The sequence below is a fragment of the Nasonia vitripennis genome (assembly GCF_009193385.2).
Source record: "Nasonia vitripennis strain AsymCx chromosome 2 unlocalized genomic scaffold, Nvit_psr_1.1 chr2_random0008, whole genome shotgun sequence".
Lineage (NCBI taxonomy): Eukaryota > Metazoa > Arthropoda > Insecta > Hymenoptera > Pteromalidae > Nasonia > Nasonia vitripennis.
In genome coordinates, this window is record NW_022279615.1 from 1,124,996 (window position 1) to 1,144,896 (window position 19,901).

The 19,901-nt window shown below is 40.9% G+C and overlaps 2 protein-coding genes across 2 annotated transcripts in view; one reads left to right on the forward strand and one right to left on the reverse strand.

Annotated features, from left to right (window-relative positions):
• Positions 1-19,901, forward strand: part of LOC100678874 (zinc finger protein 608) — a 157,870-nt gene that overhangs the window by 130,619 nt on the left and 7,350 nt on the right. The window lies entirely within an intron of this gene.
• LOC116738645 lies at positions 3,271-4,509 on the reverse strand. Its single transcript, XM_032601567.1, has one exon. It carries the CDS (start codon positions 4,507-4,509, stop codon positions 3,271-3,273), a length of 1,239 nt encoding a protein of 412 aa, XP_032457458.1.

The window sequence follows — 19,901 nt, forward strand, 5'->3', positions numbered from 1 at the left end:
GGTTTTTGTAAAAGTTGTGAAATACGAGCGGGTGTTTACGCGTGTTTATGCGACTACAGCGCCAACCTCAAACACCATTTTTACGTATTAACTTTTTTTAATTTGAAATTTGTTTATTTGTTTATTTATAAATCAACGGGCAAGAATGCCCTTGCAAAATTTCATCAATATAATGAGCAGAGCGCCATAGGTTTCAGACAAGTGAAACATTCTACCGAAAGAAAATATCAATATGGCTTTTAGTTTTTTTTCGGCATTTGAAATACGAAATACTCCTTGGCGGATTTGCGAAGCTATAGTTCCCACCTCCCCTTAAGATATGCATCCGGCATTTGGGTTCACGGGTGAGATTTCTTTAGTTGTTATTTAGGGTAGTCTATTAGTCACAGTTACTGTGACTAATAGACTGTCTAATACTTTTTTAAGAGTACAAATGCTTATTTAGTATTTCATTATAAAAACACGCATGCTGTACAAAACTCCCGGGTCCCTAGATTTCTCTCGCGCATCATGTAAAGCACGTGTGGTCGCTACAGTCCGAGCATTCCCCCTGCTCACCAGTGATGAACACATGCGGTCCGCTGTTGCCCGAGCGTCCCCCTCGAATACACGAGTGGCACGAGCGCTCCCCTCGGGCTCACGAGAAATTCGAGCGCTCCCCTCGGGTACACGCGCAACCCGAGGGCCCTCGGTCTAGTGCTCGGTCCAGTCCTCGGGCTAAAGGCCCATCCGCCAGAGTCGCATTAGCCCCTATGGCCGCCATGACACACGAGATATCGCTCGATCTGTCTATGCCGCAGATGGGTGCGACTTACTGGACCCTCTACTTATTAAGTACGCGTGTAAAAGTAAAATACTCGCATCCATGAATTTCCGTCCACGGGTATTCAGTTCAGATTGCAGTCATCTGAATTCCGTGAATCGGTCTGCGCTACGGGAGTACGTGCTGTCCAGAAGTTTTGTTCATTCATTAGTACTATGAGTCTGAATACGCACTAGTGCGCACACCGATGGCCCCTGAACACGCGATAAAGTTTTTCCAAATATACATCTGTAACAGCGTGGGGTTGACCTCCACATTACATCGCGATATTCGAGGACCCAGGGTGCATGCGAGCATTACTCTCGGAGTCCCGTTACTATGAATACACCCAATGCGCAAATGAACTAGTAGTAAGATTAGCATTTCATTTACGTTGTGATAGCCACATACTGAATCTTGTAGATACAACAGATGCAAAAAAGGCCATTATCAATAATGCATCACGTTGGGATGACGAACTTTTTGAATATTTGAAGGAATACCTGAAATGGTCTAAACCACTTGCTGCAACTCTTAATAAACTGCAAGGTGAAAAAAATTGTTCTTATGGTAACTCTTTACCAACATTGATAGGACTGAGAAGGAAATGGGAATCAATGGTGGATTGATCCATTGATAGTGATTCCTAAAGATTTTATTAAAGATATGATTACAGCATTAAAGACAAGTTTCAGTGATTATTTTAATATTATATAGGTGATGTTGGTACATTTGCTGCCACAGCAGCGTTATTGCATCCAAAGGGCACCATGGTTTTTATGATTTTGGAGCATGCTCTACCAACATCTTGTCAAATTCATCACTCATTGTACAGCAAGCAGGAAAAAATAGATTAATGAGATTATTGCAATATCCAAAAATGTATAGATATTCTGAAGGACTTTACGCAAGTGTAAAAGTTGATTTTAAGATAAAACACACCTTTGCCATCATCAGTTGTTATCATACGCGACTTTGTTGCATTTACCAAAATTCAACCGATTAACAGATGCTCATTTTGACTTTTGGGCGAGATAGGGTCACACCAAAATTGTTATTCAATTATACATAAAAATCCTTTCTGGGGTTGTTGTTTATGTATAAGCGTTTTGAAAAAATGTTTTCCACGGTATAAAGTTGTGTTTTCAAAATATCTACACTTTTTATATTTAAGATTTTCATGTAAAATGTATAGCCTATAAGTTTTATGATAAATACTAGTATACTGCTATAAAAAAATAGATGTTGACCTGTTAACTCTTATTAGTAGATAAACAAAGATGATACTGCGGCAGGGTGATACTGCGGCAGGATGATACTGGAGCAGGATGATACTGCGGCAGGTTGATTCTGCAGCACCGTGACGCGCATGCGTTATAATTTACATGCGTTGTAATTCACTTGCGTTAAAATTCTTTTCCTTCCTAATTCACGGTGAAGTAGGAAGAAAAAAAATTTCGGGTGTGCGGAGATTCGAACCGGGAACCCTTCGGTCGCCAGCCGAGCATCTTGCCGACTTACCCATCGGGAATTGTTAGGTGATTATCATCTCTATAAGCTTATCTACTACATGTGAATTTCAAATAGGTTTTTAATGACTCTAAGTATAAACAAAAAATAAATTTTTTTAAGATTATTTTGCGTGAGTGAAAAAAAAAAATTGAAGTCAGCGGGATTTGAACTCGAGATTTTTCTATCTCGAGGCTGTCACCTAAGCGACTTACCCATTCTGACCTTCTGTTGGAAGTGCGCTACTTAAATCTTTTGTAGCCATCTTTTTCAGGTACAGAGTTTGTATTCGTAGAATACTTTTGCACATACTCTTTCCATTTAGAGGAGGAGGAGGATGACGAGGAATCTTTTTTCGTTTTATCCTCGTCTTTTGGGAGCCTCGTGTAGCCGGAGCTGCTTCGGTTTGAACTCATCTTGATCAAATGACTCGAATGAGCGATTACGCGAGTATTTATGTGTCGGACGAGATGTCAGCCCACTCCATTAACACATGATCCAAGTAATGCTCCCTCATAAGTTTGACGTTCTGTTGTGCACAGGTGGCTTTGTGCGCTCCATTATGATTCGTGCATATGGTGACTAATTTTGGATGATCAATGGATGGATAGCCGAAATCAGTGATATCGGTAACTTTAAAGTTGAAACGTTCGAGCCACTTCTTATTTAAATCACCAATGACGAAAATGTTGATAGCGTCCTTGAATGCGTCTCGAAGAATATTTCCTATTTCAGTATACTCGTGATCACCGGAGTCCCAGCTCAATCCATGATGATAAAGTTCGAGCCATAAATTCTCACGCTTATACTTCTGAGTTAATTTGCACCAAGGAAATGGTTCCTTGAACAAGAGCACAATAGGCTCAGCGCTTTCCTCGAGAGGTAGTATAGCCAGCTCCTTCAAGACGAAGTCTTTTCCTGGTTTCTTAAAGCCCTGCATGTCCACTGCGTACTCCATCTTATATGAGTATCTTGATGTCACCGCTGACAGGGTTATACTGAACTATGCGATCGTGTAAGATCAAGCAATAAGCTGAGGTTCCAGCTGGGAAGTTGTCTCGAGATTCGAATTCAAGACGAACGTCAACTGGAGCATTTTTCAATGACTCGTTCTGCTTCGAACAGTCGATTACTATGAGTGGTAAGCGTGAAATAAAATCGTTCTTATTTACGACAGGCTCTGAAACTTTGTCGTAGTAGAGGCTCTGGAAATTCGCAAACATATCGTACAATATGGCATATTGATAACGGTTGATGTCCAAATTTAAGTTGCCGTATGGATAGTACTGCGAGTTAAGGAAAAGCTTGACGTTGCTTATATCGCAATGGTCGAATTGACTGGCATTCTGAGCTTGCTGATTCTTACGATTAGTTTGGAATCCTAAAATCACGAAGCGTGGTTTTTCCAACTGATTGGAAGTCTTGACAGTCCACACGTTTTTAGTCGAGGTTGGAAGAATCGGGTACTCGTATAGCTCCCAACTGCGGAAACTCATACTAATCGGACGGTTCTTTTCTATGTAATTTAGAAGTCGAATTTTATTAGTGTTGGATGCTACGACGTATGGCATGAGCCATTCAATTTTTGTCAATTCTAATTTATATTCCTCGAAGGTAGCGACACCATCCGCAAAGGTTGCTGTCTGAATAATTGCATTCAAATCGTTTCGAGACCTCGTTAGTACGAGCTCGTGTTTCACGTTGACTACGATCTTTCTGTAATCTTCGGCAAACCCGAATATCATACTCAGCGGTATGTTGACGTCGAAGTAGCCGGAGGCATTGGTCAGTGATTTAGTCTCTGCAATGTCTAACCAACCTGCGTTTTCCATTATTAAACTTTGACTGGGATTGTGTGAAATCCAGCCTTTCATGACTGTGGTCAAACCGACGTTTTTACACCTGTCGATTTCTACAGCATTCATTTCATATCTGATCTCTTCGAACATGTGGCAGATAGCATTGTTTACAAGCTTAGTACGTGCTAGAGCAGTACCATTTGGTTTCGTTAATTTACCGCAAATGTGCAGCGAACTACGAGACGGTAAAAGGCTCAAATCTTGATGTTGAATGGCGATGCGAATCTCGTCGCTGTTGTTGTACGATGAAACCGTGTAGGGTTGATGAGCGTGCAGCTCATAGTGTGCCAATGACTCATCAAAGCTTACTGGTGACTGTATGCTTAGAATCTCGTCCATTTTTCGTCAAGCAGCAGAATAGTATACAATTTATTTTCCACCAGGAGCGATGACTCGCAAATTTAGGCTTTTTAGGAACTGTATGTTTTGCCGTGTTAGTGCTTTGGCGTTTCGCCGACGACTGATAACTGTGCGACATGTCGGTTTGCTTATATAGCCTCTACCGACTTTGCTGTTATAAACTATTCCCATTATGTTGGTTTTAAATGCAATCGAATCGTAATAGTTTCGTTTTGAAAATTTACAAGATGTCCGTCTTGATCGACTATGCGAATTTGTAAGTGATCTATGCTCTTGACGGTGATCGGAAGGTAAATGACTTGCGACGGGACTTCGATGATCTTATATCCTGGCGGCACTGCGGGGAAAAATTCGTGAATAGTATGCGCTAACTGTCCATTTATATAGGCACCGCCAGTGATGTTGCATTCGATTCGCAGAGCATTAACTTTGAGAATAGCAACTGGCGAGTCAGAAGAATGCTTCATATTTTCTTGCAGAACGCGTCGAGTGAAGCCGAGTAAAGCACCAATCGAGTCTTGCGGTCTAAAATCAATCTTACGATCGCACTTTATAATACTCCGGAGCGTATTGTTGTTAGGTTGTATGCTAATCGAAATCCCTTTTTTACTCAAAGTTTCATGAAGATAACTATTGATATCTTGAATCTCGTAACTACCAGTAGGTAAGACAATTTCCTCCTTACCAACGTAAAATTTATTATTCCCTTTATCGATATTGGGTATCGAATTAAAAGTTAAGAGTTCAACCAATCCAAGAACGTATTGCTTATGCGGTGATAATTCGATGGGTGGAAAATACTGAGCTTCGAGTACCGATGAAGTACCGGAAAGAGTCAGAGTACATGAATTCTCCATGATCGTTAAATTGGAAATGAGTCAACTCGGACTTTTCGCATATTTATATAGTTCGAAGAGGAGTATGAAGCTTGTTGCTCAAAAATTTGAGACAGAGATGGCCACAGTTAAATGAATTATAGTCTTGATATCTTTCTGGGTTGTACTTGACTCCGTTAACGTTCAAGTACAGCATCAAGTCTGTAGGAGGCTGAAGATTGCCAAAACTATCAAAATAAACTACCGATTTTCCTCGTTTACGGTATGCCACCCAATGCGTTCCAGGACCACTGGCATCATCCAAGTTTACAACAGCTGATTCGTTGTAACGAGGACCGTCAACAGGCAAATCGTTTCTCATGAACGCGCCGCGAAAATGCGGTATTTTTAAAATTTTGGCATACTTTACGAGGTCGGAGTCAGTAAGCGGTCTCCGTGGTAATCTTAGTTTCAGTGACGTTTTTTTTTTTTTTAATTAATGTCTTGCCATGTGCTATGCGAAGACCCATTCCCGTTTTGTGAGGTTTCAGATAAAGTCCTTGGCCGATACTCAATTCCTCCATTTTTCTATTATGTCTCGCAGTTTCTTCCAACTGTAACTTAGCTGCTTTGGAGTCGTTGACCGCTTTCGCGATACCTGCAGCTCCTCCTGCCAATGCGCCAGCAGCGCTCAACCCAGCGAAAATAGGTACAAGGAATGGCAAAAATCCACCAACCTTGGACGGTACGGGTAAAACGCGTGGAACCAGTACCTTATGCTTACCGCCGGCTTTCTTAACCGCATCGCGAGCTCCTTTCAATGCAGAAAGAATGGCTTTGCGACCGTTATTGGTTGGAATCATAGACTTGGCAGCAGCTTTTACGATATTATTCAATCGTAAGCTTTTCTTAGTTCTTCTTTTCTTCGCACCCATTCCGAGTTTTGTCTTTAACTTCATGGTTTTTGAAACAGCAAAAGCAGCTATTTTCTCACCGATACTAGCGTCTTTCGAAGAAGAAGCTATTTTCGTAGCTTTGTCAGCTAAAATTTTATCAGCAATGGTTCTTGCCTCGTCGTTATCGCGATTCTGTGAATATGCGATATCGTGCTCTTTGCAGGCTACGTCGAGTTGATTAATTCCTGGATCTCCTCGTGCTAAACGTTTCGCTAGCTTAGTACCTGGACCGCAGTACTGATATCCTGGCAAGTGAAGTTCCACCGGAAGCTTGTTGATAATTTTGTTTACAAACCCACGACCACGTCGTTGTCGTCTGTGTACGATCATTCCCCTTTGAAGGTTTATGATTAACTGATGGCGAGAGTATAAAAGCGCTCTATTTATAGCTAAGCGACTAGTCGATGTCAAGCATCTGAACAGTTCGAAGCATGAATTTTAAGGAACAGCCTACCAAGCTCCCGGTACCGAACTTTGATTCCGTCGTTGAGCGAGATAAAAAAGTTAAACGGCATGGTGATCTATTGCCTGATAGCATAAGGGCAGTTTTTTGCGGGCCGTCAAATTGCGGCAAGACTAACAGCTTGCTTGCGCTTATAACTAATCCTAACGGTGTTAGATTTGAAAATCTATACGTATACTCCAAGTCGCTTAACCAACCAAAGTATAAATTTTTAAAACAATTGTTGGAGCCTCTCAAGGGTATAAAGTATTTTCCTTTCAGTGAACACGAAGAAGTTATAGCACCAGATAGCGCACTTCCTAATTCAATAATGATATTCGACGATATCGCTTGTGAAAAGCAGAATAACGTCAGAGCATTCTTTTGTATGGGTAGGCATAAAAAGGTCGACTGCTTCTATCTTTGCCAGTCATACGCGCAAGTCCCTAAACATCTTGTGAGAGATAACGTCAATTTGTTGGTGGTATTTCGACAAGACGATGTAAATTTGAAGCACTTGTACGACGATCACGTAAATTCCGACATGACGTTCGCTCGCTTCAAGGATTTATGCGCGCAATGTTGGTCAGACGTAAATCATGGATTTCTCATGATTGACAAAGATAGTCCAATCAACGCTGGACGATATCGAAAGGGATTCGATAAGTTTGCTATAAATATAGCTCGTGCTTAGTATCACATACTTAGTTTGACATTGAATGCGAAAGTGCTAACATGTCTGATTTTCATCAAGAAAAAAACGTACTTCATCAGTTGGTCAAAGCACGAAACGCTGTCAAGCGTAAATACAACTTACTGAAATTTGGAAAAGAAAATTTTGAAAAAACTGTTGAAGAAACTTTTAGACCAATCGTCGATCCACTTAAAAAGCTAGTAGAATCGAAAAGTAAGAAATCGGTCACTGTTGTAACACCAGAGGACAACTCACATAAAAATTTTCACAAACGAAAAGTAAAAAAAATTAAACCTGAGAAACGCAGTGATGACGATGATGAGACTTACAAATTTGACGAGGATAATGAATCTGATTTCGCGAATTCTAATATGCAAGATGACGGAGCTGAGACAGCTTATGATACAGCTGATAGTGAGAATGAAACATCGATTAGTAAACCCAGTTTACCTTTACTTAATCAGACGAATTTGGACAAAATATATGGATTACGCAAGGAGAATGAAAACTACATGCTCGGAAACTCAATAGTGAAGTTTGAAAATAAGAAGATAGTAGTCGACAATGTCGAGTATCCGAAAACTGCTGGGTTGATGGATTTGATCGCTTACAGAAATCCTGACAAAAAAATTGTCAGTTCTGATGATATCAAAAATTATCGCAGCATTTTAGAAGCAACGAGTGTTCATAAGAAGAAGCTAGACCCTAGAGCAGATATTCGATCGTCAAATAGCAAAAAATATACGGACTTCATCGCCCCTCTTTTCTTCGGAAAGAGAGAAAAGGAAGGTGGAGCACTGCCTCGATATAAAATTGCTAGAATGAACACGCGTATGGATTACGTATATTGGGACGATCCGAATGAACTGGTTGACCGTCTACGTTTGCTTATTGCTGAACAATCGGCTGGTAATCCCAGTCACGTAAACGAGATTCACTCGATCATAGAAGAGCTCCGCGAAGGTGGTTATATACGCTGAGCATTATCCGTAAACGGCATTATCAAAATGAGCGTCGACGTGTTCGGACGTAATTTGAAAAAGAAAGAAGGGGGTCGTGGCCCTCCTGGTTTAGGTTTTAAAATTACAAAAGATGGACAGTATGACTTGGATAACAAGAGACTATGCAATGTAGCAGCGCCACATAATCTCAATGAAGCTGTCGACTTGGGTACACTCCATACTGTACACCAAATGGAACATAAAAAGGTGCGAGACGCCATGGATAAATTGAGAGAGGAATTGACGGATTTGGATTCTCTAATTGAAGCACACAGAGATGAAATGGATCGGCAAGTTTTAGAACTACAAGCAGATGTAAAAGCTATAAAAGACGCTCTCAAAGAGATAGCCGAAGCTAATGCTATATCTGCCTTCAAAGCGACAACATTAGAAAAAACTGCTAATAATGGAGCATGAAAAACTTGTAGAAGAACTTCACAAGCCTGCTCGACGTAACTATCCTCGTCGCAAGTTTGTCATACGAGGATTGGATGAAACTTGGCAGGCCGATTTGGTAGAAATGCTACCTTATTCCAAGGAGAACAAAGGCTGCAATTACTTGCTCACTGTAATAGATATATTTTCAAAGTATGCTTGGACAATCCCCGTGAAGAAAAAAACTGGAAAAGAAGTTGCTGCTGCGATGAAGTCAGTGCTGAGTCAAGGTCGAGTACCGAAAAACTTACACACAGACAGAGGCAAAGAATTTTACAATTCTGATTTTAAAAATCTCATGCAAAAATATAAGATCAACTTGTACTCGACGTATAGCAAAATGAAAGCTTCCATTTGCGAACGATTCAACCGCACTCTGAAATCCGCAATGTGGAAAAAATTCAGCTTACGGGGCAACTACAAATGGTTGGACATTTTACCTGGATTATTAGCAACTTATAATGGAAGCAAACATCGAACTATTGGTATGAAGCCTAAAGATGTATCGCGTACTAACGAAGCCGATGTATTGAAACGTTTCACTGACAAAGTTAAACCTGCGAAGAAGTCAAAGTTCAAAGTCGGTGACAAAGTAAGAGTAAGCAACGCGAAACAAGTATTCGAAAAAGGATACACTCCAAACTGGTCAACTGAAATTTTCACGATCACCAAAGTAGCTGCCACTAAACCAACGACGTATCATCTAAAGGACTATCAAAATCAGCCAATCTCTGGATGCTTCTACGAGCAAGAAATGTTGAAAGCTAAATATCCGGATGTATATCTAGTGGAAAAAGTCTTGAAAAGAAAAGGAAATAAAATATTTGTAAAATGGCTCGGTTTTGACAGCACTCACAATAGCTGGATCAATAAAACCGATAACGTATAATTATATATGTATTAATGAGGATTTTTTAAATAAAAAAGAATGAATTTTAATTGAACGAAAAAGTAATTATTTATTCAAATTTACACCTGCCGTGCGCTTAAATACATACTTATTATTAACTTATTATATACAAGTGCCAACATACATACACACGTACACACGCACACGCACGCACACACACGCGCACACTTTGTTTTACAGATTGTCATTCTTAAAACTAACTCGCAGCTAACGACAAAGTCTTATATACTAACTTATAACTACTTGAATTGCGCACACACTTAGCACTATGACTGTAGATATCAGTTCATAATAGTTTAAACTAGTTTAAGCTAGTTTAAGCAAGCTCAAACTAGCTCATGCGAGCTCAAGACTAGTTCGAACACTTTTTTTTTTTAACAACGAACACAAGCTAAAACTAGTTCAATCACTATTGGCCAACGAACTCAACGACGAATCCTCCACGGTAGATCATGAAGAGTTCCAGCTTGTTGGCCGTATTCTGCATGCTTTCGTAGAAGGTTTCGTTGGCTAGGAAGGTGTCGGACACCTTCTTCGGGAGGAAGACGTCGAACTCTCTGTCCAACTCTGCGACGATCTTGGACCCGTACTTCGTCTTGACCTCCTTCAAGACCGTTACCATGTACGATTGATCCTTCTCCAGCTCGGTCAGCTTCTTTGTAGGGAGAAATCCTCCTTTAGCGATACGGTTCAGATTTTCCATATCCATCTGTAACAAGCAAAAGTTAACAATTTTATTAATAATTATTCTAGAATTTACAAGTATACATGGTTTATATGCTACTTACGTTGACCAAGCTGTTTCCTTCTTCAATTTAGCTGGGGATCAACGTGGCACTTTCTCTTCTTCGTCGGCGGAGATTGGTCAGCAGAGGTAGATCTTCCTTGTGGCTCGTCAGCAGACTGTATGAGCTCCTGGCTCCAGGGATCCCACTCATATAGCCCTGCCGCGAGCAGATCTTGTTCCCCCTCTTCGATTATGGGAAGCGGTTCGTCTACGATTGGCTCTCTAGCCACCTCGACTGCAGGCTCTTCCCCTTCTCTTTCCAACCTGGCAACGGGGATTGGTTCTCCCCCTTCTCTTTCCAATCTGGCGACGAGGATTGGTGCTTCCACTTCCCTCGAAGGTCTGATCACATCAGCGATTGGCTGTTCAAGTCCTCTCACGGGAAGTGCTGCGGTAGGCTGCTCGTCCTCGACGATGCTGTAGTGACCCCAGGGTAGCGTATCCGTTTTACCTTCCTGGAGAAAACGCTTATCGTCTCGAGCACTCAAAGCTATCTTTATTTCCTTTTCGGTAAAGAGCTTGTGCTGCCTAGTGCGAATATTTCTCTGCTCTCGAGTTAGTATAGCGTTTTCTTGCAGGCAAGTCATATAATCGTCGAACTCGATGGTTGCCTTTACCACTGAGCTCTTGACACCCTTCGCTTTCTTGATAGGCTTCTGATTCTGGACCAACATTGCATACATTTTACTTCGTAGTCCTACAAATTCTAGCAAAATGTCCCCGTTGCATTCATCCTTCATCAGACCCACGATCTTTTTGTTCACGCGAGGCATGTCAAACTGATTATTCACTGGATAGTCCGAAGTATCAAACTCGTGTATGTCTATACGCATCATTTCGTATACATTGAGATTCGACACTTCGTAAACCAAGCTGTCAGTATCGGTGTACAGGAGTTTGCACTTGTCACCAGCACGTTCGAGCATGTAGTCATAATGAAACCGATATATCAGAGTCTTGGACAAGTCCAACACGCTCAGTCCAATATATATCGGCTTCTTAATGCAAACTTCAGCACGGAACATCTGCACTGCCACAAGATATTCGTCGAAGATGGTGCAATTATGGAAAGTTGGCTTCGCTATGAGAGCTTCGGCACCGTATCTTCCTTCCCACTTTGTCACCAACTTGACCTCGACGTGTTTCCTCTCATTTTCCATAGTTTTTCCATAAACAGCGTTGTTAAATAGTTTAAAAAGCATTTTTTCAAACTCATTTTTGGCGTTCTTCCGCATGTCGCTGTTTAGGTCAATATACGGCTTCAACCATTTACTCTGCTCGAACTCCAGAGCACGATGAATTTTCTTCAGACGAAGCCCGTGTGCAAGAGCTTGTTTCAATGCTCTGTAATGAATCACATAATTCTTCTTGTCATAAAGTGTCGTCATCAGTTTCTTTTGCTTCGAACCTGGTGGACACATGTGTTCGGCACAGAAGGGCATGTCTCGATGAGCTCCATGAAGCGTGATCGGATACTCGAGATCCACTTCGAGGATATATCCCTTCGGGCCATCGTCGGGAACGTTGAAGAAATTCGGCGTCTGGAGATCAGCTACCCACTTGAATTTTCCGGAGGGTAACGCCTCGGTCATCGCCCAGCCGTACAAGTTATTAGCGTCATAATACACAAGGTACTTCTCATCAGCGTTAGCATCGTAACCTTCGTTCATGTATGGATTATTGGCTTTGGCGTATCGGTTACAACACTGGCTAATTCCTCCGCGGATTCCACGCTCGACAAACATGAGCATGTCGATGTCCGTCAAGAGATCCAAACGTACCTAGAAATATTTGAATAATATAAGTATTTTGCACATTTTCATAGTCTTAAGATTATCTGAGTTATATTCACCTGTGTATATTTGAGCATAGCGTCCCATGACAGACCTGGCGTTGTGTAATAATGAGCTGGATCTAGCCCATACGCCTGTAGACAATTACTTCTAAAATTCTCGAAGACTTCAGCTAAGAGTATGACGTCGGTCTTGAGATATAAATCGGAGTATTGTCCTAAAGTCTGTACGTTAAGTTCCTGCCAAACTCGTTTAGCGTGCTCGTAATCTTCATCGGAGATGTGAGCATCGTATAAGCTGCTGAAAAAATCTTCTTTCGTCGGAAGATTTACTTCGTTGAGTTTGGCGAGAGAGGAAACATAGTCATATGGAAAGACTCCTTTCCTTTTCAGCAATGTAATCTGCTCAGGAGTGAAGCCGTCTTCCTGAAAAACTCGTTCTAACATGCCCAGTTCCGTCAAGTATGACGATAACTTGTCTAAGGACGATGGCATGAACCGAAAGGAGTCTATAAAACGGAGATTTATATCTGTGCCTTCGACAAACTTTGTGAAAGATATATATCTCTCTTTAGTTTGAGGCAGCAGATATATACGACCAGGAAAACACGTTGCAATCTCTTTGATAAATAGATGCGCATCGTATCCACTGAGATTATGAAACACCACAGGAATGGTCCTGGAATCCTGATAGTTCAGGTTGCATGAATTATGCGCAGCACCTCGGTATCTGTAAAATAAGAAAATATTTAGTTGTGCATATACATTGATAAACGTAGAGAGAGAGATAAATTACTTACTCTCCTGTGAGATGACAATGATCTCGAACCTTTGCATCTTTTTCATTGAAAGGTTTGTTGCATATGTGGCATTTACGAGCCATGCTGAATTCTAATTTTTGTTGATCCGTCAAATCTCTCATCGCTATTGGATTTTTGTACATATTTTGTAATTCCAAAGCGAGAGCATGGAGACTGTTGACGAACCATCTGGCAGGCGTGTCTTCCTCGATACTTTGTCTATATGACTTGTACACAGATAGAGTGTCGTTGAAGCTGCACTTGACAAAGTATCCGACACTGTACGGTTTGTGCTGTTGGTACGCACGCTTATGATCGTCCACTGGTTCCAACAAACACTCAAAATCGGCATATACAACGAACGGTACTCTATTTCTGTTCACAAAGTTCTTGAACTGCAGTACGCTGTCTCTTGCCTTTGGAAGCACTACCTTGTACTCGTTCAATTTCATGCAATCGATAGTGTGCGAAGCCAATTTCTCTTCAGTTTGGAAATAATGTAGGCAACGGTCGCACAGATGTATTTTGTTAGAGTGCTTGCCTAGTTGCCTCAGTAATAGCCGAGAAAGATTTTTGATCCATACATAATGGAAATGATATGGCTTCGCAGGTTCTGTCTCTTGCTGCTCTTCTTCATCTTCGTCAATGTACACGCTCTCTACGAGAAGTAGGTTGACGTGCTTGTCCTTCTTCTGTGCAGTCAAATGTCTCGGTAAAACGATATATTTTTCACCTTTCTTCTTCAAGAAGTACACATTGACTGAGACATCGTTTTGTTTTTCAAATTTTGCGACGTTCCTCGGATCAACAGGAAACTCGATGCCCTCAAAGTTGTATGTATCTTCATATTGTGCATACGATGACACTCTATGCGGATTTACACTGACTGGGTGCAGCGCTGACAAAATGGCCCATTTAAAACACTTATTATCGGTCTTGTTGATGACATTTATGCACGCCTTTTTATTCTTAATGATTGCTGGTAAATCGATGTAAGAGCTGCCTCGCAAGGGATTGTACTTGTTTACATTAATAACCAAGTTTAACACTGTCCGCAGAGTCCAGCCAGAGTCCTGCTCCTGAAATTCTTCGGAATCTGCATCGATGCACTGTACAACTTTCGATGTGAACCATTCGTTTAAATCAGTGCTCGAGTGTATCGGCGCTGTCTTTGTATTGAAGTATTTAATATCCGATACTTCTTCACTATTTCTCACATTCACGTATTCTGCAGCCAACACAGCATTCACTTTAATATTATGCTCTTTTTCAAGAGTTTTATTCACTTCCGTTGTGAACTGTTGTTGAGCGTCTTTCAAAAACTTTGATATTTCCAGGTGCTTGCGATTAGTTATAACACCTGTTTTTATCCGGTTTTCAAAAGCGCTGTTGACATCATCCCACTCGACCGACGGGGCATTTGCTCTATCGCCAACACCTGCTCCGACAACTGCGTTCAGCTCATGACCACGCATCAAGCGTAACACGCTTTTGATCAGAGCTGTAGCAGATTGAAGCTTTTGCCTATCCGACACTGTCAAAGTTGGAGAACACGCAAAGTGACTCGCTTTGCGTATGGCCGCATCCCCAAGATCCAGCCATCTCTTGATGTCGTCAGAACTGGCGTCACCAGCTAAGACGCTCAGGTAGCAATTATAAAGATGATTAGACGTATCCTTCAAGTATTGAGCCATGATCCTTAAAGCCTTTGATTCTTCAGAGAGACGTTGAAGTTCACTAGGCTGCTGAGCACTGAATGATTTTTTCCCAGCGAAGCCACCCCCTTATATTGAGATTTTAAAAGGAGAGGGAGTAGTGGTTGCGAAGAAGGGGGTAGTATTGAATAATTGGTAGAGGGGGAAGCTTTTGAATTTCAGAGCGAGAAGTTAGGGTATATAAGGATCTCAAAAATCTCCAAAGATCAGTCTTTCAGTTCTTCATCGACTGAGAAGTTCCTCCTCCTTCAAGATGACGAAGAAATACATTGTAGATGTCCAGGGTTTTAAGATTCCCGACAACGAGTTTGTTTTCAAGGAGGTGGCTCTGGTACCGCTCCAGGACAATGGAATACCAACAGTGCTATTTTTCAAGCCACCGTTTCCTTGGGAAATGCTACCACCCAAGTACAAGAGCGAGAATTGGTGGCTGGAGGCCAACTACCACGGAATGCTCTGGAGCTCAGGACACATCCACTACTGCCAGTTACCGTGCATCCTCGAGGGTTATCTCAAGAATTCTGAGATATACGTTAAAGGGCTTGAAAAGAAGAAATGGTTGCAACAGCTGCTTCCTCTAACAACCATTTACAATCTCGAGGATTGGAACTGCCCTGCATTGAAAAAACTGACAACTGATGAAGATGCATGTGTTTACCACGTTGCCTGCGGTTCTCCTGTATGCGCGTTTCAAAATGCTTCTGCACTGAGAGACTGGTTTTTTCAGCAGCTGCGTTTACAAAATTCTTTTATGTACAGTTAAAATGAAAATAGTTTTAAGAACTAAATATTTCTTTACATATGTATAAACAATCATTTTATAATCAATATTGTATTCTATGTGTGTTGGAAGAAAAAAAAAATCTGTCTTAGCACAATAAATGTAGTAAACCATTAATAATATTGTGTCATGAGTTTTTCTATTTCATTAGGCTATAAGAAACCTGCATGCATAGTTAAAAAAAAAAAAAAGATATTAGATTAATGCAAAATAAACTACTCTGGAAAATTTTAAACTCATAGTTTGAGGATTAAAAGATAAAGTCCTGTAGCGTTCCCTCAAGGTCCAACAGAATTACATGCTTTTAGAACTCAATATTTGAATAAATCATTATAATGAGACAGATAAGTTTTCTTATGTTATATTATTGAATAACAAAGCTGTTTGCAAAGTTTCACATCTCTATCTACAATAGACAAAAATCTATGTGGAAAAATGCAAAAATTGGTTCCAACGACTGATGTCCTTTTATGAAAATTCAAGATGTTTGGCTTTGCTGACATTCATTTTTGTTCAAGACCATTCCAATTGGGCTTCTATTGTATATTAAGTGTAAGCACACTTCTATACAAAGTTTCAACTCTCTATCTATCAGAGAAAGAGAGTTATGCACAAAAATGTGAATTTTGCTACCATCGCAGTCTCTGGTTTTACAAAATTTCCACATTTTTGGCTACGCTGAACTGAATTTTTGTTCAGGACCATTCAAAATAGGCTCTAATTGTATATTAAGTGTAAGCACACTTCTATACAAAGTTTCAACTCTCTATCTATCAGAGAAAGAGAGTTATGCACAAAAATGTGAATTTTGCTACCATCACAGTCTCTGGTTTTACAAAATTTCCACATTTTTGGCTACGCTGAACTGAATTTTTGTTCAGGACCATTCAAAGTGGGTTTTTATTGTATATTAAGTGTAAGCACACTTCTATACAAAGTTTCAACTCTCTATCTATCAGAGAAAGAGAGTTATGCACAAAAATGTGAATTTTGCTACCATCGCAGTCTCTGGTTTTACAAAATTTCCACATTTTTGGCTACGCTGAACTGAATTTTTGTTCAGGACCATTAAAAGTAGGTTTTTATTGTATGATGTATCAAAACACACTTTCATACAAAGTTTTAAATCTCTATCTATCTTAGATAAAGAGTTATGAGCAAAAGTGTACATTTGATACCATCGAAACCCCTGATTTTGGGTACGCTGAACTAAGTTTTTGTCCAGGACCATTCAAAGTGTGTTTTATTGTATGTTATATCAAAACACACACACACACACACACACACACACACTTTCATCTCTTACTGTAATTCATGATAGAACTACTTATAATTACAACTCTAACCTATCAACAATACATTTATTGTCTTTCTCTCTTTCTCTTTCTCTCTCTTTCTCTTTCTCGTTAAATTCCCTAACAATAAAAGCTACAGAAAACAAAGACAGGGAAGAGGGGAAAAGAATTTTTTTTTGCTTATAGATGTTCCTGCATTAAATATTATTGGGGCTCTGAAAAGAGCCGATGCATTTCGACTACGTTAAAAAATATCTGCTCGTAATAGAGGTTTCCTCAATAGTTTGTTTTACGTTAGAATATCGACTCTTGTCGATATCAAAGATTGTTTGGGAAACAAAAAAAAATAAAAGTTATAATAGCCCTAAAAAAAAAGGGCTTTCATCTCGCAAGAGACCGCGACAGCTTCGCGTTCGAATAAGCTGCCGCGGGTCAACAAAATAGCTTGTTCCCCACGTAGCAACAAAATTATATGCCGCCGCCGCCTCTGCAGGTCGTAATCGTCGGCCTCGGATATTCTCTTCTTCATGCCCCTGGCCGATGGATACTTCTGTCGTCTTCGTAGGCCTTCGATGAAAAACTTCGTCCTCGTCGTCGTCGTCGTCGTCGTCGGCCTTGGATGTGCAGCACCGGTCCTCTTCTTTGTGTGTTAAAGTAGTCGTAGGCCTTGGTTATGCTGCGGTCTTCTTCGAGCAGCCGTTGTCGTCTGTACTGTTCAGACGTTTATTGTTCTAAGAACGATTTTCAACTAATGTTTAAAGCGCGGATGAGGATGCCCTTATAGACTTCGCGAGAGCCACAGCGAGCCAACCGGCGGCGACTCCCTCCACTCACTCGCCCGGCGGCGAGAGCGCTGAGTGGGGGAACTTTTTTCGCGCTGCCCATAAAAGAGCGGCGGTTTCGCGCGAACGCATCAGTTGTTATTCGACACTTCTACTATTCTCAAGATGAGAGTCTATAGAAGAAGAGAAGTTCCAGAAGAGTTTCTGCGCTTGGCTGAGGAGGATTTGGAAATCCTCTACGGGGAGATGGAAGCGTTCCCGCTCGAAGATCTCGAAGAGATCGAGTCTTTATTACCGGCTTGGATGAATTCGCCGACTCCGCCGCCAACACCGCCTATGATGGACATCAGCAGCAGTTCTGAAGACATGGACGCCACATTGCCGATGGAGGAGAATTCATCTCCATCACCTTCGGTGTCCTCAACGCAGTCGGCGAAATTTTCACCAATGTCGACTAGCTCGCAAGAGGCTGAACCGGCCGGTTCGCCAATGATTCTCTACAATCCGTTATTGAGGCGCTACGTGGTTGTAGAGAATCCAGTCATCTTGCGCTGTCCCGAGCAGCTACAGCGAAGCCCTAACACCGAGCCGGAGGTCATCGACATCACGTCATCACCGGAGGATTCACCAGTTGTGCTGGCCATTTTTTCTCCAGAGGTCAAAATCCTCTGCGAGTTAAAGAAGTCTCGGCGACCTCCGAAAGGCGGTGACAGCGACGATGAGTCGCCAGTAGCGCGAAAACGACTTGCCCTTTAATCTGTCCTTTTAAGGACAAAAAACAATCAGCCCTTTTCAGGGCTACCAAAATTTTATAACGTAGTTCAAACTATTTTCTTTTTTAAATAATGAGTAAGAGAGATCGAGTGATTTTTTAAAATCATCTCTCTCCTTACTGAAATGTTTTCTTTCAGCGATAAGTCCCCTAATCCTAAAGAATAGTTCTTTCAGAACTTTCTAGATGATGAGTAAGAGAGAGAGATCGAGTGATTTTTTTTTTAAATCATCTCTCCTTACTGAAATGTTTTCTTTCAGCAATAAGTCCTCTAACCTTAAAGAATAGTTCTTTTCAGAACTTTCTAGATGATGATGAGTAAGAGAGAGATCGAGTGATTTTTTTTTAAATCATCTCTCCTTACTGAAATGTTTTCTTTCAGCGATAAGTCCCCTAACCTTAAAGAATAGTTCTTTCCAGAACTTTCTAAATGATAAGTAAGAGAGATCGAGTGGTTTTAAAATCATCTCTCCTTACTGAAATTTTTTTTTTTTAGCGATAAGTTCCTTAACCTCAAAGACAAATGTCAATAGTTCTTTCTACAACTTTCTTAAAAAAAAATCTCGGATGAGTAAGACAGATTTTGAGTCTTTACTACAATTATTCTTTTAATGAATCGCGCCATGTAAAGTTTTATAATTAAAAAGTTCTTTAGCGTTATTTAAACTTTCTTTTTAAAAAGTAATATACCCTGATATTGTAAGGCCGCTGAGAACGTGTTAGATATTCGAAAAATTTTTTCAGCTATGTTTTTGAAAGTAAAAAAAAAAAAAACTTATGAGACCGAGAGGAGGGGGAATCAGTTACCCCCTCCATGATCATGACAGCATATAGCGTGTTCTTATAAGTATAAAAGGGAGGATAGCTGGCATTATAAGTCATTCTGGTTCACTCGCTCTAGCAAGTAACAAGTAAACCATGCATTCAAGAAATATGTTGCGCTTTCCTGAAGAAGAAGATTCTTCACCGCCTGGTTCACCAACTTGGCAGGCGGTGTATTATTTTTCGCCAACCTCACCGTCCTGGCATCAAGACGCTTCGCCTCCTCAATCGACGGCTTCTCCAGACCAACGGGAATACGTTCTAAACTCGTTCTACAATCCAGCGTTGATGGAAGCGTATTATAATCCATCGTTCGTCGAGACAGAAGTCGTCGAGGTCAGCTCATCTCCCGAAGTGGAAATTTTAAAAACTCCGGAGAAGATGACACCAGAGTTGGTGGACCTAGTCTCGCCTCCTCAATCAACAACGAAGAGGAAGCTTGAAGATGACGGCGAGAACAGCACGCCAGAGCGTCGACCTGTGAGGAGGCGCTTATCATTTAGTAGCGATGACGACGACGATTCACCAAATCGTCTAGTCATTTGCGAAAGTGAACCCGAGCAATGATTTAA

Excerpts from the sequence above, each read along its gene's own strand:
- LOC116738645 (XM_032601567.1), bottom strand. The coding sequence starts at position 4,509 with ATGGACGAGATTCTAAGCATACAGTCACCAGTAAGCTTTGATGAGTCA.